The following is a 25123-nucleotide window of genomic DNA, read 5'->3' as shown; positions in this document are numbered from 1 at the left end:
AATTTCCTTGAATCCGTAGATCGGTTTTTTGGGGAGGGAGTGGGTAGGTATTATCATTAAAACAATGTTAGTTTCTCCTGTCCGTGAACGTGGGGTATCTTTGAATTGACTTAGATTTTTAAAAATTTATTCCAATAATATTTTGTAGTTTTCAGTGTACAAATCTTACTCTTACTTTGTTAATTTATTCCTAAGTATGTTATTCTTTTCGACGCTACTCTAAATGGAACTGTTTTCTTAATTTCGTTTTGGTAATGTTCATTGTTAGTGTAAAGAAAAACAGCTGATTTTTATGTATTGAGCTTTTCTCCTGCAACTTTGCTAAACTCATGTATTGGCTCTAATGTTTTCGTGGATTTTTTGTGATTTTCTGTGTACAGGATTATGCCATCTGTAAACAGAAATTGTTTTGGTTCTTCTGTTCCAATCTGAATACTGTTTATTTATTTTCCTTACATAATTGTCCTGGCTATAACCTTGAGTACAAGGTTGGCTAGAAGTGGCAAGAGATCCTTCTCTTGTTGCTGGTCTTAGACTGACATTTTCAGTTTTTCTGCCATTAAATATGATGTTAGCCATGGGTTTTCCTGGTTTGTTGAGTGTTTCTACAATGAAAGTACGCTGGATTCTTCTGTCATGTTTTTCCTCTGTGTATTAAAATGATTGTGTGTTTTTTGTCATTTATTCTGTTGTTATGGTATTAATTGATTTTTCAGATGTTAAACCAACTTTGCAATCTTAGTATAAATTCTACTCAGTTTCTGTGTATATTCCTTTTTTGTTTGTTTATGCTGCTGGATTTGACTTCTTAACATTTTTTCAAGAGCTTTTGCATGTATATGCATAAGAATGTTCTTCTGTAGGTTTCTTTTCTTGTAATGTCTTTGTCTGGTTTTGGTATCAGGGCAATACTGGCTTCATAGAATCAGTGAGGAAGTCCCCTCTCCTTTTGAGTTTTTGGAAGTTTGTGAAGGATACCATTGATTCTTTTTTAATTGGTTGTAGAATTCACTATAACGTCCTGTGGGCGTAGGCTTTTCTCTGCAGGACGTTTTTTGAGTACTGATTTAGTCCTTTTACTTGTTACTATCTGTTGGTATTTTCTGTTTCTTCTCTCGTCAGTTTTGATGGTTTGTGTCTCTCTAGGAATTTGTCTGTGTCATTGCATCATCTAAATTATCTAACTTGTTGGCACACAGTTGTTCATAGTATTGCCAAAACACAAATCTTAAAGTGCAACTCACTTCCTGAAAAACATTAAATACTTTTTAGTACCATCATCTATAGACATTTAAAGTTGTATTTAAAATGACTTAAGGCTTTGCATGATTTGGTTTCTACTTTCCCTTCCAATTGAAGACCACCCCTCCACCCCAGGATATTTTTATAATTCAGCCATATACACACAGCCCTTGTTTCAGTTCCCTGGACTCACTATTACTTTGAATCTTAAAATACGCTTTTCCCTCTATCCGGAATACTTTACTGCCCCACTCCTGGTAGCTGGGTCACACTCACCCTTAGATGACGTTTCTTGTAGAGAATCTACTCTCACTACCCATGGCAGTGTTAGATGACCTTCCTTTTTGATCATTTAGACCTGAACTATGTTTCAATTGTAAAACAAATCATACTCTTATTTATTACATGTTTTTCTTAATGATTATTAAATGGAGTTGGGGATATTAAGGAAAGGGGAGAAATCAAGGATGACTCAAGAGTTTCTTAGTTGAATATTTGGAAAATAATGTAAGATGAAGAATAACAAGTTTTCATGACTAAGGCGTTATATTCAGTTTTGGAAATGCCAAATTTTGCTACTTGAACACTATCCAAATGGAAATAAACCAAAGAGATGTGTACCTGTGGTTCTTAGTTTCCGTAAAGCTGCCGTGTGGCCTGTTTGCCTTCCTCCTTTGTTGGATTGTGAGTTCCTTGGCTGCAGGGACCGGGGCTTGCTCCCCCGTGTTTCTGTTCACTGGCACATCGTAAATGTCAGTGACTACTAGTTGGTCGAGTTGTAAATAGTAATGCCCATGTATCAGTTATGTGATATTTTTATTTTGTTATAAATATTTCACTTGGAAAGTATGCCCAGCAGAAGGAGTTGTGGCTGACTGTAGAAAATTTTAGTTTGCGGGAAAATACCGCTTTTTTTTAATACAATTTACTGATAAATTTTCATTTCAACAAATTCATATCTTGTTTTATGAATTCAGCTGTTTTCCTTACACTTTTTTTCTATTAAAAATTTATTTGCTTCTTGTCCTGAATACTTTACTATCCTCTGTCTTTTGTGTAGGACTATAATGATGAAATCAGGCAAGCACAGCTCCAGGAATTAACGTATTTGAATGGTGGTTCAGAAAATGCAGATGTACCTGTTGTTCGAGGGAAACCTACCTTGCGCACAAGAGGTGTGCCAGCCCCAGCAGTAACCAGGTAGGTGTGATTCATTAGGTTACCTTTCTGTTGCTAGAATAAGGTACCATGGCAACAGTTTAAAATGTTTCCTTTATTAACAGGCAAGCAGCTCTACCAGTGTATTAGCACGAAGGGTGCGTTCAGACAGTATGATGCCGTATTAAGAGGGTTCACTTTGAACTGAGATATTCCTGTCTTAAATGTAACCTGTACCACTTTGGCTAATGACTATAACATAAGTTTATTTAATCACTCACATGGTATTAATTCCTTCATTCTTTAAAATGAGGCTTATTTTTATGTAAGTGATTGCTTGGATACACAAGTGGAGATAGTGGACGCACGTGTTTTCCCCAGTGAGCACAGGCGGTATCAGGCCAGTCCACTGTCCTGCCTCCAGTGTTGAGCACAGCGTCAGGTACCAGGTGAGCATCCCCATACCTGCCGACGTTTTAGTCCCTGTAAATGCCTCGTCGTGTGTGAAGACTCCTGCGTTCATCCAGGCACACAGAATGTTTATCTCTGTCTCTGGATTGATGGCTACTTCTAACATGAAAAATGTTTTAATGAATTTATAAGTCAGTTGAAGCAAACCGTAAATTGAGATGTGACTCATATTTTTTGAGAATTATTTTTTATTTTTTAATCTTTGCCTCTAAAAGAACTCAATGGAAATCAGTAACAGATTTTTTTCACTAGTCACTGGATATTTTTTTCAGATAGAATTTTGCATGAAGTAATTTGAAATAGCTTTCTTCTATCTCTCCAAGTTTGTTTGGAAGAATAAAAAGTCGGTTTCCCTGTTGCGTGTTTCTGGCCAGCACACTGGCAGAGCAGTCGCAAACAGGTGGCAGTCCAGTGTAAAGTAAACACAGATGTGGGCATGGCCCCAGGTGGGGCTTTTCCTATACAAACAGGCTAATAATAATAGGATTGCTGCTGCTGATTTAATGAAATAATTTGTGCAGCTGCTAATAGATGGTAGGTCTCTTTCATTTTCGTTTCTTCTAACGTTAAATAATTTACTTGAAATTATTAGAAATTATATATTTGCTGTATTAGTTTTCTGTGACTGTTGCGAAGAATTACCACAAATTTGGTGGCTTTAAGCGATAGAAATTGGACCTGAAATCAGCATTACTAGGCCACAGTCCAGGTACTGACAGCACCGCCCCGGAGGCTGCTGGGGATACTTTCCTCATCCCTTCCAGCCTCTGGTGCCTGAGGCCCTCCCTGACTTGTGGCCACATCACTCTCATCTCTCTCCTCCTCCATGTTGTCTTCTCTTGTCTCCAGTCACTTCCCTCATATAAGGGCCCACCTGGGTCGTCCAGGGTATCTTTCCGTCTCAAGATGCTTAACCTGATAGCGTGTGTGCAGAGGCCCTTTTTCTAAGTCAGGCGGCATTCTCAGAATGAATATCCCTTGGATAGAGAGTGTAGGTAACAGGGCACGCCCAGTGACCTCTTTCAGGGGATGCTGTGTTCCTTAAACCAGACCTGCTGCTTTTATTGAAGATAATTTCTAATTTAGTTATCACCTATTAAATGAAGTTGAAAATGTCTTATAAAAAGATGAGGAAGGCAGGAGCTTTCTGATACTTTTTGGAGTACAGTGTCTGGAGAAACACCTCAGTCTGCCCAGATGAAAGATTTTTCCTCCTGATTGCAGCACATACACCGCTTGCCATCTTAAACTTGTTCGTTGCCTTGGTGGAGGGCATTCTCTGGTAGAGTCGTTGTTCAGCCCACACTTCAGACCCACAGTTTCAGTTTGTGGCCTAACGGCCGGTTTGTCCTAATCAAACACCTTTCTTTGGGCGCTTCCTGTCCCCACTTGTTTAAGGAGCCCAGATGCCAGGCACCGCTTGTTATGCAGACCCCTCCTTCTTCCCTCCACGTGATTGTGATCTTCCTTGGTACCAAATCTTCCAAATACTGTTTTTTAACAGTATAAAAGTCATGCTCCTTTGAGAGGCATTCAATGCCCTTCTGTATTTTTTTCTTGAGACCTCTCTCCTGCTTGGTCTTTATGCATTATTTTGCCGTATTTCCCGTGTGTTCAGTTCCTGCCCCTCTAACCCCGCACTGCTGGGTCAGTCTGTGCCCTTCATACTTTGTTCACATTGTTCTCTGTCTGTAAGTCTGTAGTTCCTCTCCCTGCCCCTCACCTATTTAAATCCTACTTGTCTTTACATCCCAGACTGAAGCCTGTTTTAACAGGCACTTACACTGTGCCTACTGTTAACTGAGTACTTTCTGATCGCATTACAGATACTAACTGGGCAAAATCTCATCACAGCCCTGTGAGGTGGGCATTTGTATCTCAAGTCACCTCTTTGCCAATGAGGGAAGTGGGGCCAGAGGAGTCTGCTGCTTGCCCAGGTCACTCAGCTAGTGATTTGTGGGGCCTGGTTGGGACGCAGGCTGCCTGGTTCCAGAAACCATCTCCCTCTCTGTGAGGATCCCTCCCTTGTGTGTTGACTAGAATCTTTTTTTTGTCCACCCCTTCTTCCCCTGCAGTACTCCCGTGGAACTCCCATTCTGTTTCTTAAGTTTTATTTTAATTATAGCCTGATAGCTACGATGAAAAGACTTATATTTTCACTACTTTTCCTCATCAAATCACATGTAGTAACTTGCTAAATTAGTATGTCCATCTAACAGATGAAAAATAAATAGATGTAAAAAAATTAGGATAGAAAACTACCCCAAAAATGACCCTAAGGGTAAGGGTAATACACAAAAGGAACATGTTGTTTTGGAGTCAGCAGAGTTGGTTTTTAGATTATGCTCTGAGCTTCCTAGCTGAGGAAAGTGGGGTCATAGAATTCACGGTGTCTGAGTGGCTAAAAACAGTAATGAAACAAAGACAGATGTACTTACTCGAGTCGAGACCATTGGATGATCCTAGGTAGGTCTTCACCACACCAGTCCCTCAGTAAGTCGTTTTGAGTTTAGCTCTAAAGTAAACCTTCATTCTGTTTCCTTTGATCACCTCTTTCAGCCTGCGCTCAGAGACTAGCCTTCTTTCTGTTCCGTGAGCAGGCCAAGCTCCTACCTTCCTGTGTCCTTTGCATTCAGCCTGTGTCCAGCCTCCTGCTGACACACACACACACACACACACACACACACACACACACACACACACACACACACACACACACACACACACACACACACACACACACACACACACACACACACACACTTTTGTGTCCCTAACACTTAGCTGTAGGAATCACTCAGTAGATAAATGTTGGCTGAGCACAGCGCAGTAGCATATTCTTTAGGCTTTCGGATCAAGTGTTGACCATTTACAGTATTCTTTGTTAATGTCATTCTTGTCTGTCACGTGACTGGATTTACTAAGGCGCTAGCTTTATGGGGATGGTCACGTGGACAGCACCACTTGGGAATTTCACAGTGGAAGAAGTCATTACTGGAATCCTCGTGAACGTTCCCCACTGTTATCACTTCAGGATACCCTTCTGCTAAAAGATGTAAATGACCTAAAATTAAATCCTGCAGTGGGAAGTAATAAGTGTTTTAATAAAACCTTTTCATTCAGTGTCAGATGAGAGAACTAAACTGACTCCTTTTTAACTCAGGAGATAAGGAAGCTTCTTCACTTCCAGAATGTCCTGCACGTCCTGTGAATGCACAGACCCGGGCAGAGAGCGTGTCAGGGAAGATTGGGATCGAGGCCACTCCAGGCAAACACTTTCTGTTTAATGTTTTTCTCCATAGGTTTCTACCCGGTATTTCGCCTGCTTTTGGTGATCTGGGCTAGACCATTCTGAACCCTCACGGACTCTCCCTACCCTTCCTTTTTTCAGAACAGCTGACTTGTTCTGGGTTGCTTTTCCACTGGCCTCGACTCCAGCCCACCTGGCCCTCTCTCCCAAGTGGCAGGCAGAGTTCTCTCCCTGCATTTGTTACCAGAAACAGCAGGAAGAAAAAGTGAACAAAGCAGTTGAACCCTGCCTTTCTAAGTAGTAAAAACACTTTCAACAGTATTGGGTGCTGAATGTGGTGGTTTTGTTTTAACCCAGGACATTAGGCTGAGCCATTCACTTGACTTTTTATCAACTTTTATCTAATTGGGGACATTTTCAGCTACCGTTTCTTTAAATATTTTAGTTGCCCCTTTTCTCTCCTTGTCTTGGGCTGTAGTCCCATGCTAGATCTTATGACTGCATGCCCCAAACTGTACGCCGGGGTGCTGGGATGCTGCCCCAGACTCACAGGGTTACCGTGGATCGCTTGAAGTTTCATGGGGCCCCTGCAGTAGTCGACAACTTTTAGGCACTGTGTAAACTGTCAGTTTAAAGTAATCATTTGTAGTTCTAACACTAGATTGCGCCCCACTGATTTTAATGACGTCATGTTTTTGTGACACTGGCATCTGAGCAGTTGCCGTGATAAATACGAGGTCCCCACAGTTACTCTGCCTGTTGGGCGCTACGCAGCTTCTCAGACTGTCAGATCACGTGGGACGCTGTCACTGTCATTTTCTCATCCACACTGATTTTCTCATGGTACCTATTCTCTTTTTAAAATGGATTATGAATAATGTCATAGATGCTAAAGATTATTTTAAGGACCGAAAATGATGTCTTTTTCTCCATTGTGTGTGAGGTTATGAGAAATGTTATCAGGGACTGAACAGTTAATATATGGGCCATACGTATTTCACAGCATTGATATGATTTATATTAATCTGCCAATCTATATTAAAAAGTCTTTTTTATTATTAAGGAAAGATTGGATATAGGAAAACAAGAATATATTTCTTTTTCTACTAGCCAAAATTTTAGGAATTTCCAGTTAAAAAAACATTAATTTGAAATATTATTTAAATTGTTTGAGTCCCTTTTGATTTGACCTTCTCAGGACCTTCCACCGCCTAGGCTGTCAGAACAGTCTCCCGTCCCTCCTCCCTCCCATCCTGGGTCTGCTGTCTGTGCCTTTGTCAACACCAGACACTGACTCACAACACCATGCCCCACATCACAGGCAGAATACAAGGGGACTTCCCTTGGAATTGAGTTTCTCTGTTTTTCTTGCCACCGTAAGGCTCTGAATTTCTCCTACTGAGCCACCACCCCCGTCCTCTGTTTAGAGCTTTCAGCCTCCATCAGCTCTGACCCTTCTTCTGTTTGTTCCAAGGGATTCAGCCGAGGGCTGTGTTTACCTTTCCCCTCTGTCAAGCCTCTCATTTCCTTGTCAGCCTTCGGCAAGGGGAAAAAAAATCTCAGAATGATTAAGCTTTACTCTTAGAAAAACAGTATCCCAGAGATGAAGAAAAGTTGTCAAATGTGTTAGGGATTCTGTAGGAAAATAAATTACCCCTCAGGACATAATTGCATCAGGCATGGACCTCAGAGATCTCCAGGAACCTTCCAGGGATACGGCCAGACCTTGACACTGGACCCAGCAGGCACCCACTGGTAAAATGTGTAGACAGAAGCCAAACAGCGTGGTCTGTTTCTGCTCTTACTCTGCATACCACCTTACTGTTGCTAGATGCGTAAAATGTACGTAAACATGCTGGTGCTGAATGGATAAAATGGGAACTAATGTGAGTTGTACCTTCTGTCACCTCCCTCTTCTCATCCTTCAGTAAGCAGCCGGAGGAGGACAGGGTCCGAGTGGAGGTCTGCATAGCCATCACCACTTCCTGAGCGCCTGCGCCAGCTCAGGCCCTTTGGCTGTGGGCCTCACGGCTGTTCTGCGAGAGCTGCATGCTGTTAACTGGGTTTCCTGAGGGGAACCCGAGACTCAGCAACCAAGTGGCGGGATTAGATTTCAGTATTGAGTATGGGTGTGTTGGGACCCAAAGCGTGTGCCTTTTCATCATATCCTAAAACCTCTTATTAATATATAGACTAAATAATTAGTTTCTAATTGATGAGTAATTTTTTTTATTCAGTCATTCAAAGCACTGTTCCCACGGGAAATACTTCTCTCAATAATTTTCACATCTGAGCTTCAAAACCAGAAACCACGGTCACCTTGCTGGAAAATGCCAACAGCAAGCACCGTTACAGTCACACTCATTTATCTGCACGTGAAACTTCCTACTCAGACGTGTTGTCTCTGCTTTTCCATTACCCCATTCTGAGCAGTGTGGCACCTCAGCCTGTCAATTTGAATCAGCTTTTCAGCTAAAAAATAAAGAAGTTCCCATTGATTATCATTATAAATCTCACCTACCAGGACTTTTTCTGTTCCCATTCCCGTGTTATCAGTCCTGCAGTTCCGCGCTGCCCTGCGCTTCCTCCGCAGTGTCCTGAGCCCTCCGCAGTGCCGCGGGGTCTTGGTGTTAGCATGTCCCTTCCGTCGAGTCCTCCTGTCCCCAGAGGACCTTTTACAGCAGCGCTGACACTGTGCTGCTTAACACCACCCCATGGAACTTCAGACGCTTAAAAACGAATCGCCAGAGGGTCTGTTATAGCCAGGTGTCCGGAGCTTGTGACTTGTCCACATTCAAATGACTCGTCTCAAGTTCTCTCACAGATACTTTCTGTGATTCCATATACCCAGTGGGCACATAACCTCACAGTGTCGGTGGTGACAGGAAAGAACTGTGAGCTTCTTAAATATAAGTTTATGTCTTTCAATTTGGTAAAATACTTAAATTTATGTATTCAAAAACTGACTGTTTTGTGACCTTGGATGGCAGGGAATGGGGTACTAAAGAGGTAGGAGTCTTAATTAGTTTGAATATACACAGGTTGACTGAAATATACAAATGAGTTAGGTGTGCCATGAGGAGAAACTACTCTTTAATCACATTGAAGATTTTTCTGGATATATACTAGAGATAAAAAGCCAAGACTAGAAAAATTATAGTGTATCAGTGCCGTTCAGAGAGACTGAAATTTATATAAATTGTTGATCTTCACTGAGTAGGAAATGTGCTAAAGAGTTTATATGTTCTCTGTCATTTTTTCTTCACTATACTGCTAAGAAATGGGTTCTGAATCCCATTTCACAGTTGAGGAAACTGGAAAGTTCAGACTCTTGATTAGCTTGAACGTTAACTGGAAGGCGACAGTTAAGTCAGCACAGTCAGGAGTTCATTCAGGTCTGGACCCCGTGTCCATGCTCCTGACTGCCAGCTTTACTGGACAGGTTTCGATGGCCTAGTATGAGAAAAGAAGTTCTACTTTATAATACTCCAAAAAGGGCTAAAACAAATTCCCCAAAGGTGAAAGTCATAGATTTTGCCTCTTTTTGATGCTTTTGACAGTTTTGAGAAGTACTGGTCAGGTTTTTTGTAATATGCTGAATAATATTCCATTATATGAATATACCCTAGCTTACTGATCCATTCATCTGTTGAGCAAAGGGCATCTTGGTTGTTATAGTGACTGATTTCAAATTTTCAAATTTCAGTTATTCATTGCAGGTATATGGGACAGTGGTTGACTTATGAACTTTGTATTCCATGACCTTGTTTTACGTGCTTACTAGTTTGAGGGCTGAGTTTGTTACACTTGCTTTGCTTTCTTTTGTTCTTGTTGATTCTTTGGGAATTTTTACATAGAAATGATGTGACCTGCAAACAGTTTTGCTCCTTCCTCCATCATCTTAAAAGTTTTCTTTCCTTTTCTTGTTTTATTGAATTAGGTAGGACTTCCAGTGCAATTTTAATAGGAGTGGTAAGAATGGACATCTGTGCCTTGTCCCCAGTCTTAAGGGGAAGGCACTCAGCTTCTCCTCATTCTGTGTGACATTAGTTGTAAGTTTTTGTAGGTGTCTCTTTTAACTTGAGGAAATTAGATACCTATTTCTCATTTGCTTTAGTTTTTATTTTGCATATAGTTTTCTCTCCTTTCTTTCTTTAATTTTCTTTCCTTTTTTTGCAGATCTGTGACTTTTCTGGGGTGTAAATGCATGTGAACAATGGAATGTTAGAGGGTGCCGTGAATATTGCTAACCTGACCCTCCTGCTTGCAGGGGAAGGGGAGGAGTCACAGCCCGGCCAGCTGGAGTTGGGGCACCACGAGGGACACCGGCGTCCAGGGGCGTCCTTTCCACTCGAGGGCCAGTGAGTCGGGGAAGAGGACTTCTTACTCCCAGAGCAAGAGGAGCCCCCCCGACAGGGTACAGACCGCCGCCGCCGCCCCCAGCACCGGAGACCTATGGAGACTATGTAAGTGCAGATGGTTTGTGACCCAGACACAGCAGCAGCTGCTGTGGCCAACACCCCTCACCTCGCCGTAGCTCTGAAGTACCCCACCTGCTTTCAGCAAACGTTCATTGAGTGCTAAATAAGGACTTGGTACTGGGGGCACAAAAAAATGAGGAAGAAAGAACCTCTTTCGTCAAATAGGCTAAACCTAAGATACGTGGAAGGTGACTTTGGACGGTGGGCAGGTTCAAGCCTGGGGTCGAGGAGCCGTGTTGTCAGGCCCTCGCGGGACTCTAACGCAGAGTGCTTCCGCCTTCCTCTCCTGGCTGCCTCTGAGTGATGCAGCCATCACAAAGTAATTGCCTAGGTTTACCAAGCTGTTTCTACACTTAAGTGTTTCCTCTTAAGCTATGCTGCTGAATATGGGTTCTTAGTGGAAGTTCTCTTCTGTGAAGAAAATAACAGTTCCCAGTTTTTTTAATTAATGCAAATCAGCTTTTCCATTTACCGTTCAGTAATTCTTTGATATGGTTCATAGACTTACTTAAGAGAAAGAAAATATATCCATGAAAATGGGCAATGCGATGGGGGTGGATTCTTTAACAACAGTACAAAACCCCTGGGATTCTTTCTGTGACTTTCTGTTGTAACATAAGTGAAGAAAACAAGTAGTGAATAGATGTTTTCTGTTAGTAGTTGAAAGTATTAAAGAAAGAGTATATGAACTGCTGTCAAAGAACGGGGAGCAGGGACAGGCCTAAAATGCCACAACCGGTTGGTTTTCCTGTTTTCCTTTAATGAAGGTCTCTTGCTAGGTGACACTGCGCAATTTCTGGAAGGTTGCAGGAATCCCCCGGTCCACATTCAGAGTCATCTGCAGGCACTGGAAAGATCTGAGTCTTTGTCCTGGTCACACGGAACTGGGAAAGTTGAAGTTGGTCTTCCTAGAATATACTAAATTAGTTATTCCATTGAACTGGAATAATCATAAGTTAGATTCTAAACTCCATGAGACTCGGGACCCCCTCTGCCCAGTCACCTTTATATTCCCAGCGGCTAGTATAATGTTGGCACATGGGAAGTCTTTAATAAATGTTTGCTGAATGAATGAAGATCCTCAAGACTGAGTTTCTGAGAATTGCTGCCTCCTGTGTGCTTTCTCGTCTTTAGTCACGGAGCAGTCTATGCGTAACTTAATTATTACATATAGCTGTGCAGTGCAGTCATTACTTAGTACACATCTGTTTCCTAGAAGATTATAGACTTCTCAGGAAAAGCACTTTGTCTCTTAATTAGTCTCCAGCCACTTGCGTAGTTTCTGGCACATTGTAAACACTTGGTGAACGTTTACTGGGCTAGACAACCCTGCACAGAGACCTGGTAAGTTTGCCTAATGAAGGCTGCCCTTGATCTTTTCCAAGTCAATTACTGTAACCGTGCGGTAGGAAGAATATGAGAGCTGGCATTTGGAAAAAGATCTTTCCCTCCTTATCCCTGTCTTCTGGGGCTCAAAGGGCAGTTGCAGGTTACAAAGACTAATTCTGTGTAGCTCCTAAAAGTAACAGAATCACATATTACAAATCTCATCTCAGGATAAGAATGAACTTTCAAGAAGGACAGAACATTTAACGCGAAGCTGCTCTGCACGAGGCACTGACGTTTGTGTTAATATCATGTTCTCACAGCCGCTCCGCGAGCTATTGTGATCCTTTTGTTCAAGTGAGAATTTAAGGTTGGGGAAGCTGTGTCTTTCCTAGAGTCACAAGGGAGGTAAAGAAGGAGCAGGTGCAGGATTCACAATCGAAGGCCTGTAGAAGGACGAAGGATTGAGTTAAGTAACGTCTGTGGTCCCTTGAATTTAATAATCCTCTGGTTTTAAGCAAACTCAAGTAGGTAAATGGAAATTGAGAACCATTAGGACGAATGGGATGGGCTTGGGATTTTAAAAAATAGTAACTGACAAAGCATTATTATTACATTTACTGGCAAAAATAAAAATAGCATTTTCATTATTTAAGAACTTCAGAGCACCTACATCTCTAAAAAATAGGCTTGTCATTCCTTTGGAACTCAAAAATGTAATTTTTAAAGATTTCCTTGAAACACATTTGTGGTAATAAGTGTTTTATTTCTATAAAACTTGTTGGTTATATCTAACCAATTCAGTTTATTTAACTTTCATTTAACATTTAGTATCTGAGGCCATTATGTCCAGAATAAAAGATGCAAAAAATCGTTATCAGTTGCCTATTTAAACAAAAAGGGGGATGAAACCTTTTCTTTCAAATCTTGCCACAACTGCTACTTTTTTGAGAAAGTATTATGCATTTCAGCCCTTAAAATACTCAGTATTCTTCAGATTTTGTGTACTTAGATGAAGATTTTCGAATACAGTTCTACACCCAAGGGAAACTCAATTAATGGTATATGTTAAAATTATTTTTAATAAATAGTTATAGTATGCCCATTGTAAGAATGTTCTTTATTAGCCCAAGTAAGAAACCTGGTAATTTAAAGGTATTTCCTTGTCAAAATGCACCTATTGAAACTTGACTGATTTTTCCCAAGGTGGACTGAAGATATATGATCGTTTATAATGTCAAGTGAGCCAACTGTTCTTCATCAGAGTCACTGTCACAGAATATTCCCTGAGTATGTGTCACTGAGAAGAACATCTGTTAGCAAATAAGTCTGTTAGACTGTGAGCGCATCATTATTACAAAAGTACATACAGCACACAGTCAGCAGGCACCTGAATAGCACCGGCTAATCGTCGGTGAGACCAGATCGCTCTCAGTGAGCACGTGTCTTCTAAGAATAGCTCTAAGAATACAAGGCGATTCAACTGATCAGTTCTTTTTCCAAAAAAAAGAAGAAAACAGATAATGGATGTGTTTTCAGCCATTTGCGTATAAATTGGGACCTTCTGCTCCACTTTTAACTTAGTAAAATTAGACATAATTACAGTAACTTCTCATCTCTTTTTTGAGAACAAGAAGCCCCTCTTTCCCAAAATGACATTGATTCATTACTTATGTCCAAATAATTAAATAACTGACAAATACTTAGTGTAACCCAGAATACATTCAATGAGAGCACTTTAACAGTTCAAAATGTTGGTGTAATTATACAGAAAGACATGTTTAATACTTCCTGGCAGAGCCCAATTTACATACGAATTTCTAAAGTGAAATCATTTTTGATAAATTGCTTTAGGCTCCACATGCAAAGAAAACACACGTTCAGAACACAGTTGGCCCTCCATACCTGCAGGTTTGGCACCTTTGGGTTCAACCAAACACAGGTGGAAAGTATTAGAAAGAAAATTCCAGGAAGTTGCAAAACTTGAATTTGCCCCAGGCAGGCAACCATTTACAAGCATTTACATTATATTTACAACTATTTAAATAGTATTCACATTGTATGAAGCATTATAAATAATCTGCAGATGATTTAAGCACAAGGGGGGACGTGTAGGTTATATGCAAATACTACACCATTTTATATAGGAACTTGAGCATCTGTGGATTTGGGTATCCGAGGGGTCCTGGAACCAACCCCCCGTGGATCCCGAGGGACGACTGCAGGTGTGTGTTCCCCAAACATTCAGTATGGTGGTGTTACCATTGTCTCTGAAAAACCTTGTCCGTTTCCATCATGTCACCTAATATTGACCTGTTCGTAAGTTCCAGATCTAAATCTCTAGCTCTGGTCTCTCCTTTGAGCTCTTCTGGCACCCTCTTCCTGTGATCCCCTTCCTGGAAGCTGTGATCTGGGCCATCGGGGGCCTTCCTCCTCCCAGGGCCCCTGTTTAGGTGAATGGCACCACCGTAAACCCAGACTCCCAGGGCTCACGTGTTCTTCTTATCCCCCATCTCCACCCAGGAGACAGGTCTTCTCACTTCTTCATAAGTAACTGTTTGATCTCCAACTCATCTGCATCTCAGCTGCTTTAGTTGAGACGTTTGTCCTCCTTAAGAAACATTCTTGCCAACCTCCCTGCGTCCAGCTGCTGCTCTGCTGGGTCCTCTCACAGTCCCTGCACTTGTCACAATTTGCAACTACTTGTTTGTATGTATGGTGTTCTCAAGTCTGACTTCTAACTTTAAATCTCTGTTTACTCTTTTATTCCTACCACCTAGCATGTAGGAGTGCTCAGTGAACCCTGGTTGTTTAGATGGATGGACAGACAGACGGACGATTGCCATAGCCTCCTTAATCACACCTTCGCTTGTGGTCTTGCCCTACCCCTGGGTCCTTCCCTTAAATGATGTGTCATTGGTATTATTTCTAGTGTTCTTTCTAGGGTCTGAAATCTGATAATGCTAGTCTCACCAGCCCCAGAATATAAGAACGTTCAGAAGTTCAGGCAGATAAAGTTGAGATGCTTCCAATTGCTGTCTGAAGGCTTTCTTGACTGCCCTCCTGTTCAGCCTCAAAGCCCCCTGCTCTCCCCACATTAACCTTGTATCTCCAGCAGTACCCATTGCAGTTCCTTCAGATTACCAGGACTTGAACTTGAACACTGTGTTGCTTTTTATGTACTCTCGGTTCTCTTGCAGTGCTTTTTCTTGTTCTGTCCCCTATCAATTCTTTGTACTATGTGTTCTTCCATTGTGAAGCCACCTGGTCCCAACCAGGCACATCCTGACTGCACCTTGCACCTGCCTCTGTGTCTGCTTACTTGCCCTTGTCCCCCGAAGACTGGATTTCTGTAGGGCAGGAGCTATGACATTTTTTAAAAATCTGAGTTTCCCCAGAGCTTATCACAGGGCCTGACATTTTGGAGATACTAAATAAACGTGTGAAGGATGGCTTTTATTAATGCCAGCTAATTCTGTCATTCCATGTGTCATGTGCTTTGTTAAACATAGGTAGTGAAATAAGATTAAAGCTAATTTTAGAAACATTTAGTGAACTAATAAATAAGAGAGACAGTGCAGTTTAATAAAGAGGATGCTATTCTGAGATGTAAAATACTTTGTTACTAACCCGCTTCTTGTTAGTATCACCATCTATTCTTTTCTTACGTGTGTAACCATGCTAGTTAAAGTACTTTACCAGTAAATCAACAGGTTAGACCAGATGCTGTTCTAACCTCTTTTCCAGCTTTAAATTCTATGATTGGTTGTTTTCTGAAACTTACTTGGTTTCCACTATCACCCTAAAGGTGTTCTTCTAATACGAAACTGTGTTTTCGTCAAATAGAAATCTTGATACTGAAAAGAAAGTCACAGAATAAACAAAGCAATCATTCTAATGAGAGAAACAAGCTTAAAGTGACTGGCTATGCATCTTTTGAATTCTAAAACAAGTTTTGAAAAAATAATTTTAAAAGTGAGGGTTTTTTTTTTTCCAAATGCAGACTCACCTTTCAAGATGTAGAAAAAAAATTGTCTTAGAAATTTAATCATATTATTTTTAACTCATTTAATTATGACTGCACGAGCTGTCTCTTCATAGGAGGTATCTGCCATTCACTAATATCCCTGGATGTCTTAATGTTGTGTAATCGTTCTAAGCTTTTGCATCTGAGCTAATGGGTTAATCACCTTTAAACACGAGTGCAGTTGGGCATTCTAGATGGAATCACACAAGTCCCTCAATGCGGAAGCTCGCTCAGGTACTTGATGTGCTCTGATTATCCAGCTGTGTGATGTTTACTGAACAGAAGGCGGAATTGTCCTCAGACCACCCCACATGGTGTGGTAGTTCCTGCTTGAGCGAGGTGAGGGGTGGCGGGGCAGGGGACGGCTTTCCCTGAAGCCTGTGCTCTGCCGTGGGCACACGCGTTACAGGAGGAGATGGAGGCTCCTTGGGGCTGGCGGGCAGGATGGAGTAGCAGAGCCAGGTACACCCACCTGGAGCACGAGACGCCTTTCTCTCCAGATCCTCCATCAGGGCTGCCCCACAGGATTTTGATGTGTAGTGGAGCACGCAGTCCTGCCCTGCTGCCCCAGTCCCCACAGCGCTGACAGGTGGCGTCCTCACCTGGACAGCAGGAAGGAAGGTTACTAAGCCACAGTTATAGGGAATACCCAGCCTGCCCTGTGCAAGGACGGACGTCCCATCCAGTTACCCGCAGGATGAAAAGTGGATGAACTGAGATTCGATCCCAGGTTCCCTGACCCGGAGTATAAAGCTTTTATTCACAACGTTCTAACTTGTGTAATGTTATGACCTAGTAGAAATGAGAAAGTAATTGAGGAAAGAGTACAGGAACCAGCTGGGGACACAGTCACAGTGGTGTACCACGGCGTCCCTAGCCGTGGACCATTCTTCCAAAGTGATGCCCTTCTGTGGTATGTCTTGCCGACTAAAGAAGATCCGGAGCTTTCTAGATGCTTTTTTGTAAAATCGTCAACTTCAGTCTTAAAGTCAGAAGTTATCGCTTTAACTTACTGTATGTTTAGAAGGACACTACCTGAAGCAGATGCTTTCATTTGGAAACCACAAAATTAGAGAATAGTATTCTAACTGTTTCAGTCTTTTAATATTTTTTCTGATGCAGTAATCACAGAAAAACAACATACTCTTCAATTTTTTAAGGTTGATGGAAGAAAAAGGCAGCTGCCATTTATTGGGTATTTATAGAACAAATTAGTGCGTTGGGCATTTTCCTGTTTTTTTTTTTAATTGAAGTATAGTCGTTTACAGCGTTGTGTTAATTTCTGGTGTGCAGCGTAGTGATTCAGTTACGCACATCCTAGTCAGCCGTCTCTTCAGCCCCATGAAGTAAGTATGATGATCTCCAGACAGTTTAGAGAGGATAACTATTTTTTCCCAAGTCACACTTGCAGTAAGTCATCAAACCCATGTGCGCTCACTTCCTCACAGGCGCTCTTCTCAGCTCTGCACACGGATCTGTCATACCCTTAAAACACCACCATGAGGTGAGTGCTTTCTAACAGCCACACAGCTGATCAGAGCAGAGCTGGAGCTTAGAGCCCAGCCGTCTGGCTCCAGAGTCCACACTCCTCCCCAAGACCCAGTGCTGCCTGGACCAGTTGGTTTTATCTGCGTTAAAACTCTGTATCTACGGACAGAGAAGCTGACAAATGAATGGGATAACTCATTCAATTACTTCAGACATAAAGTTTGCTTTTTGAAACTTGGAGCACAGGGTCGGGATTGAGAAGTTGGTGGTTTGACCAGGTTTTCAGCTGCTGGAAAACCTGGGCTTCTTGCCGTTGGTTAACTTAATCCAAGTTCAAAGAGTCCGAGATGGTTCAGAACGGAAACAGGCCTGGAAGCCTGTGCTGCCCACACAGACGTGCCTTTCGCGCCTATTCTCTGGCATCAGGGCTCCTTAGAGCTGTAGAAGCAGGAAGCACGCAGCCACCACCACAAGCAGTGTCCTCATCTGTAAAACGGCACCTCAGGGGCCACCTTGTCTCCCTTTGCCCTAAGAATAAACTCTTCTGAAATTTTGTCAACTAGGATCATCAGTGAAAGACTTTGGGGGAAACCCAAATATATTTTTTAAATGTACATGTAATTCTTTAGTGTAGATTTTGCTTAAAATTTCAGTGAAGTCATACTCCTCCTCCTTTTGAGAACTCACCTGAAATTTTAATTATATGACGAGTCTGGGAGAGTTTTATTACAGATGAAAGTTGTACTGATGGCAAATTTTCCCATTGCAGTGACTACTGGCATAATTTTGTGACAGTTAACTAATCTCTAAACTGCTTCAATTATCTTGTTTTCCATAGTGAGAAATTTAATTTAAAAAGAGTACAGATTGTGAAAAGGTTATTTATGAAAATGCGTTTTAAATGTGAATTGAAAAGCCTAGGGACACCCTTTTACTTTAGATAAAAAGATGAAGGGTCTATAATTTCTTACATCCATTTTACCAGAAGCAAGAATACGAGCGGTTTGCAATTGACTTGAAACGTCTATCAGGAGCTTCACAAGTCTATCTCTTTCCTAAATTGCTTGAAAAGTTGACCTATTTTAGGAATGTAAAACTTTAGGAAATAACTTCAGCTTTTAAACTTATGAACATGAAGAGGTTTTGTTTTGGGGTTTTTTTCCTCTCCTTACTTTAAACAAAAACAACCAGCAAAAGTGCTTTATCAAGGGAGTAGAGGACTCTGAAATGACGATGTCTCTAAGGCACGGAAAGCCACTTCTGCCGTCATAATTAGGCTTGCCCGTCTGAGTAAGTTGAGCGATTGTATCTGAGCTAATGTGATGGATGTGTCATGTCCCCCAGGTGAATTAGAGCCGAGGCAGGGAGGGGACTCGAGAACCAGTAGATTAGTCCTCTGTTACAATGGATTTCCTACAAGAACCTGCCAACTTAGTTTTATTGTTTTCCTTGAGCCTTTAAGCCCCATGCATAGAACTGAGTCCTTGCCTGCAGGTAGATCAGAGTCTGAGAAGGAACAGTTGTCACCTTCACTTTGAAGCCTTCCATGATCCTCTGTATATTTCAGATGGTCTTTCTTTATTATTTGATATGTATGCATCCTACTTAGAGAGATGTGACCACTCCTTTATTGGTCTTACTCTTTCTCATTGCATTTTAAGCTGATGATAGGGGCCAGACTTTTTATCCACAGAGCCCAGAATTTAGTAAGTAATCGATGTTTGATGTCTTGATTCAGAAACAAAGCACAGTACTATTCCAGATAAGAACACTTGTAACTGACTTACATACACAGTGTTTGAGGAGGCCCAAACAAGGAAGACTAAGTGCTTGATGGGCTGTGGAAAGACTTTCTGGAGGAAGGAGCATTTAAAGCAAACAGGAAAGGGGGCTAGCAGCACTCAGGCAGGAAGAGCCGGAAGGCTTCCCGTGAAGATGCTGGTGGTGTGGGGGCAGCAGAAGAGCTTTGGCGGTGGTGTGGTAATGATGGAGTCGCATCATCTTTTTATTTGTACCTTTATATTTAATCTATTCAGTCTGTCATAGGTAGATTAGAGTGTGGTAGAGTATGGGGTACAAAACAGTGCACGGAATCTTGGAAGGTACTTTAGGGCTGAAGCGGTTTAGAGTGAAACCACATTATCAGGTTGGGTGATGCAAAGGGAAGGACAGCTGGCCATCTGGAGTTGTCCTCATGGCGTGGCCTTGCCCTGGGGCCTTCATTGTGGTACGGGATCTGGGCCTCAGTTTTATAGGACCAGGCAGCACATTACAGTGGTTAAAAGCAAAATTGGGAGCCAGGCTGACTAGTTTCAAATCCTTGCTGTGTCTTTAGTTCCTCTGTGACCTTAGGTAAGTTGTTTAACTGCTCTGTGTCTCAGTTCCTAATCTGTAAATGGAAATACTAGTGCTTATCACGTGGGGTAGTTAATGAAGATTAGATAAATTAACATATGGAAAGTATTTAGAAGAGTGCCTGGTACATAAAAAGTAATATATAAGTATTTTTATTGTTGGTTCAAAAATCTAATTCTTCAGTTTAAAATGTTGCTCCATCTTTCAGGGCCAACTCTTGCTAACTGTGCCTCAAACATTAATATATGAAAAGCAGAGTTTCCAATACTGTTCAGATCCCCCAGGAAGATTAAAGTTAAAAAGATAACTTCAAGGGTTAGCTGGAATGGGGTGCAGAAGGAATTCTGATCCACTGCTGAGGGGATGTAAATCAATACAACTACTTTAGCACCACCTGTTAAAGCTGAAAACATGCCTCCCACGATCAGCAGTTCTCCTCCAGGAGCCACTCTCAGCAGAGACTCAGACTCAGATGCACCACAAGACTTGTGTAAGTGGCATGTAGGCAAAGCTAGAAAGAAGCAAAATACCCATAACTGGGGTGGATAAACCAGTGGTAGTACAGTCCTGCAGACCAGGTTTCCAAGCAGTGAGAAGGAGCCAGGCAGCACCACGGACAGATCTCACAAGCGTGACGCCGACTTAAGGCTGCCACAGAGTGGTGGCTGCCGTGTTGCCATTTTTATGAAGCTCCAAAGCAAGTAATCCTCACTGGTGGTGCTGAAAGTCAGGACAGCAGTTCTTTCTGGGGAGAAGGTACCCGAGGATGGGCACAAGGGGAGCGCCTGGGGTGGGAGGAGCTGATGTTCCCCGTTGTGACCCGGGTGCTGGTTACGTAGCTGCGCTTACTTGGTGAGAAGTCACTGAGCTGTGCACTTGGGAGTCGTACCTTTCTGTGACTTATTTTATGCTTGAATAAAAAGTTTAAAAATGTGATCAACTTGTATAAGAACATTGTCCTAGACAGACCAGATACTCCTGTTTATAACAGAACAACACATCTTCCTTCAAAAAGATTTCTTCAAGCTGAACAAACCTTCAGCACATCTGGTCCCTCTGCTGTTAGACCAGGTGATAATCTGAAGGTTTCTTGGTGAGTCTAAAAGCTGAGCCAGGAGTAATCTTAATACTGACGTTATAGAACTCTGAGAGTTGATGTTCCCCTTTCCTTCATGCTGCACTGTGAATTAGGGGTGCGTCTTGGAGGGCCAGGAGCCCTTTTCCCCTCGTATGGGGCTGGAAGCGCTTGGTCGCTCTCTCCTGGCCAGTCGTCTTGCAGCCAGGGCTTTCTTCTCAAGCAAGAGCGTGTGGAAGCATGGATGAACTGCTATGAGTCCCTCACTGCCAGTCAGTCACCGTCCAGGAAGCATTCATTGAATGCTTTCTTGTGCCAGGCACTGGGGACACAGTTGTAAAGAAGGTAGGCGAAGCCCCTGTTCCCAGGGAGACTCCATTTCTGGTGGAGGTTGCAGGTAACAGACCAGCAGATGTGTTGGGTATAGACCCTCTTAGCCGTTCTGGCTGATTTTTCCTTGGGGCAGCCTTTCTCAGCTGGGGGTCCTCACCTGAATCACAGACCATAGACATGATGCGCATGATTGTTTCTTAGCTGCCGCAGGGATGATAACAAAACGAGGACTGTTCCAGACACACGGGAGAGAAGGGAGCTCCTTTATACACAGTGGTCACCTCATGCCACCAGCTTCAATCCCTGGTGGAACCCTGTTTGAGAAAGGCTGTGAGGGCTTCTGCCAACTTGAAGAGGGAGCTGAGAAGCCAAATTGAGCCTTAAAAGTAATCCAGAACTTGGGAAAGTTAAAAAAAAGCAATTGAAGTTTAAGCTCCCCACCTCCAAGTTTGGCTGAAGGGGGCTGATAAATCCCCTAGGCTGTGGATTGGATCTCCCAGAGGAAGGTTCCCTCATCACCTCGGTCCTTTGTGGATGCAGATTAAGCTGGAATTGCTAATTCCTGTATCCTTCCTCCCAAAACAAATATAAAATCCCTCTGGAGAAATATAACAGTGTAGGTCTTCAATTATTTCTGTGATTTTTCGTATGTAATTACAATTAATCAAAAATTTCAGGTATTCAAGAAAGTATCATAGTAAAAAAACTGAGAAAACAGTAAAAACAGACCACAACAGATTCCTATAGCAGACACAAACTTTAAAATAACTATGCTTATTTTAATCATGGAAGTAAAAGATAAAAGTGATGATTTAAGCAGAGAACTGGAAGATATAGAAAATGTAGATATTCTAGAACTGAAAAATATAAAAAATAGTGAAATGGTTTTAGTTGCAGGTTAGACACAGATAAAGGAAGAAATAGTGCCGGGAAGTCAGGTCAGTGAAGCAAAGAGAAACCTGGACCCAGAAGCTCACACACGGCACAAGAGCCCCTGCAGTGGCGCCTCAGTCACTTCCAGCCCCAAAGGCCCCACGGGACGTGCTCCCGATCTTCTCTCCCAGCCCACCCCGCTGGGACCTCTCCGCCCCAGACCTCTGTCCTCGCTGTTCCTTCTGCCAGAGCTGCCACTGTCCCCAGCTGCCACCCCCACCCCACCCCCCCACCGGAAGCATGCATGACCAGCCTTGCTGCTTTCACGTGTGCGTGCGGAGCCTTTTCTGTAAGGACCCTGGCGCCTGTCTGAGATGTCAGGCTTCTCCGCGCTCTCGCTGTGCCATGTGCTGTATGTGGGACGACTCGTTTTTGTGTGCTCCCCCTGGGCATGTAGGCCCCGAGGACAGAGATGTCTGTTGTTTGTTCAGTACTGTATCCCCAAGTGCTTAGAACAGCAGGCGTTCACCAAATGCCTGTTTTCTGCAGAAAATTAAATACATTAAAATCCTTAGCATGAGGTACATAATGTGGGCTTAATAAAATTTAGTCATTCCCCTTTTTCCCTTCTTTGTGGGATTTCTGGTTTAATTTTATTTGTCTTTAATTTTCTATTTACACTTTGCCCTTCCTTTGTCTGTGGGATTTCTGGGTTAACTTCTTTGTTGTTTTCTTTTCTGTTTTGTATTGTACTGTATTCCTTGTCAGATCTAAACAAATCTAGTTCTATCTCAGATACAAACTGAGAGAAGTGAAGACATTCTATGAATAATTGATGTAAATGTATTTTTAAAGCTGTGTTCAGATGTAGATAGAATTACAGATAATCTTGGTCAGCCACTTTATCTAAAAAACCACAGTAGTAGTTAATACGAGTATTTACAGAATGAAAATGTAGACATCATAGTCCAGACAAAGTTTTAAGAATTTATCACATTCTATGGAAGAGAAATACCTGGTTAGCTCTGATGTTTCTCTGGCCCAATAGCTTGAGTGGAAATAGCTGTTCAGTAAAATGGAACCAGCTTTATTTGGCAACAGCTGTGCCAAACAGCTTTCATAAATATTTTTCTGGTTAATCCTCCCACAACCGTTGGAAATAGCCAGGACATGGATTACGATTCTTGTTTGGCAGATGGTAAAACTGAGGTGCAAGGAGGGTAGGTGATGTGCCCAAAGCCACACAGCCAGTTAGGAGGCGGAGCGAGGGTTTGAACACGGGCATCAGAAGGACGTGGAGAAGTTGTGTGAGTCTAGAGCGGCATAGTGTGTTCCCCCGGCCAGAGGTCAGCAGGGGGTGGGATTGGATTGTTGAATGAATGGTGTTGTATTTAAATGATTTTGGGAGACAGATTCTTGTGTAGAATTATTACTAATGTTGTGATTTTGTCCTTAATTATAAAACGACTTGGTTATGTGATGTGTTCATGGTCATTGGTGACTCAGCAGGGGTATTACTATCATTCAGAACCCCAGCAAAAATGAATTTCTCAAAAGACTTTTAAATGTATTTGCTTTATAAACTCAAAATAATCATGAGAAGACTCGATTTAAATACTTTAACACTCTACTTTATATGAACACTTTTTACGTTTTGAAATGACCAGTTTTCACCATAAAGAAAGCGAGGTGGTATGTAGTGTAATTGTCTCCTTTTAAAAGGACTCAAAACAGAAACATTATTTTTTAAAATCACTCTTTTATAAATTCTGGCTGTTTAAAATGTTTTTTCCCAGCTTAAATTTTATGCTTGATTTTACTTGTGACAGAAATAGAATTAAATAGGTCATGCTGTTTCCTTTATCCTGGAAAATCTCTTCTCTTCAAAGCAAGATTTCTTTGGTGGTTGGCTGTGTGTCGGTGGGGTTTGCAGGCCAGGGGCGGTGGACGAAGGGTCTCTCCTTGTGTTAGGATGTTTCGCCCACTGCGGCCCTGGCACCTACGTAGTGTCCAGGGCACCCTGTCAGCTCCATTTAGACATCTTCCTAATCGAAGATAAATCTCAAAAGTGAAGCTTGATGAATAAGTCTTTTTTTTTTAATGAGGCAGGAATGTATATTAATATACATTTATTTCTTGTCCATCTTTGTTCACTGTATTAATAATGTTCTTACTTTCAGAAATAGAGTACAGGGTTTTAAAGGGAAATTTTTTGCTGAGGGCAGGGAATATAAAAATTGATAGGTAATGTTTGAAAAAAAGAATTCAGGTAAGCTCTCATTATCAGAATTTACAGCATTTTAATAAATACTGCATTTCATTCTACCATATCTCCTCAGCTTGCATTCATCTTAAAGAAGCTATTGCTATGTTTCCTGCCACTTGGCCTTTAATTATTTCCTTTTATTCATTCATTCATTCATTCATTTCCTTCAACAAACACTACTATGTGCCAAATAATTGCAGGCACCGTGTGTGTGCAAGGTACCAGTTACAGTTACCGGTTATCATGGAAGTACAGAGGAAGGGGCGATAATTCAGCCCAGAACCTTCCGGGGGAGGACCTCGAAGGTAATGGCAGAGAAAACAGCCCGTGTGGAGAAACGACAGCATGAAGCAGAGAAGCAGCTTCTTCAGGGCCCGTAACACGGCGCTGAAGCAGATGGTGCACTGTCTCTGTGTAAGCTGCCAAGGGCAAGACTTAGCAGTTTGTTCTTTATCTCCTAGGAACCAGGAGAGAAGAGTGGAGACTTGTAATCAGGGAAGCAACAAGCTTAGATGAGCATCTTAGCAGAGAATTCTGGAGAAAGGTTTAGGTAAGGAAGTACTCGGAAGCCAGCGAGATGGTGGAGTACTGTCCTGGTCCAGGGGAGAAACTCAGAATGAATCTGATGCCATCGCAGTGGCAATGTAGATGGAAGGTATGAGGGAGAAGTGAGAGATAAGAGTAAAGGTTTATCGGCCAGGTGGAGTGATGGTGAGGTGGTGCAGGGCCAGGCACTGACTCTGCGCAGACGGAAACGCCTGCAGAGGGTCGTGTAGAC

At 42.1% G+C, this 25123-nt stretch overlaps 1 protein-coding gene across 5 annotated transcripts in view; it reads left to right on the top strand.

Moving 5' to 3' along the window:
* Nucleotides 1–25123, top strand: part of KHDRBS3 (KH RNA binding domain containing, signal transduction associated 3) — a 139023-nt gene that overhangs the window by 78858 nt on the left and 35042 nt on the right. For all 5 annotated transcript variants that reach the window (XM_031439671.2, XM_064476814.1, XM_064476815.1 and 2 more), the window contains exons 5-6: nucleotides 2303–2442; nucleotides 10392–10587. In XM_031439671.2, the coding sequence (XP_031295531.1) occupies nucleotides 2303–2442; nucleotides 10392–10587 (336 nt within the window). The remainder of the gene's footprint in view (nucleotides 1–2302; nucleotides 2443–10391; nucleotides 10588–25123) is intronic.

The sequence above is a fragment of the Camelus dromedarius genome, chromosome 20 (assembly GCF_036321535.1).
Source record: "Camelus dromedarius isolate mCamDro1 chromosome 20, mCamDro1.pat, whole genome shotgun sequence".
Taxonomy (NCBI): Eukaryota; Metazoa; Chordata; class Mammalia; order Artiodactyla; family Camelidae; genus Camelus; species Camelus dromedarius.
The sequence above is the reverse complement of the archived record's forward strand: the minus strand, read 5'-3'. Positions and strand labels throughout refer to the sequence as shown.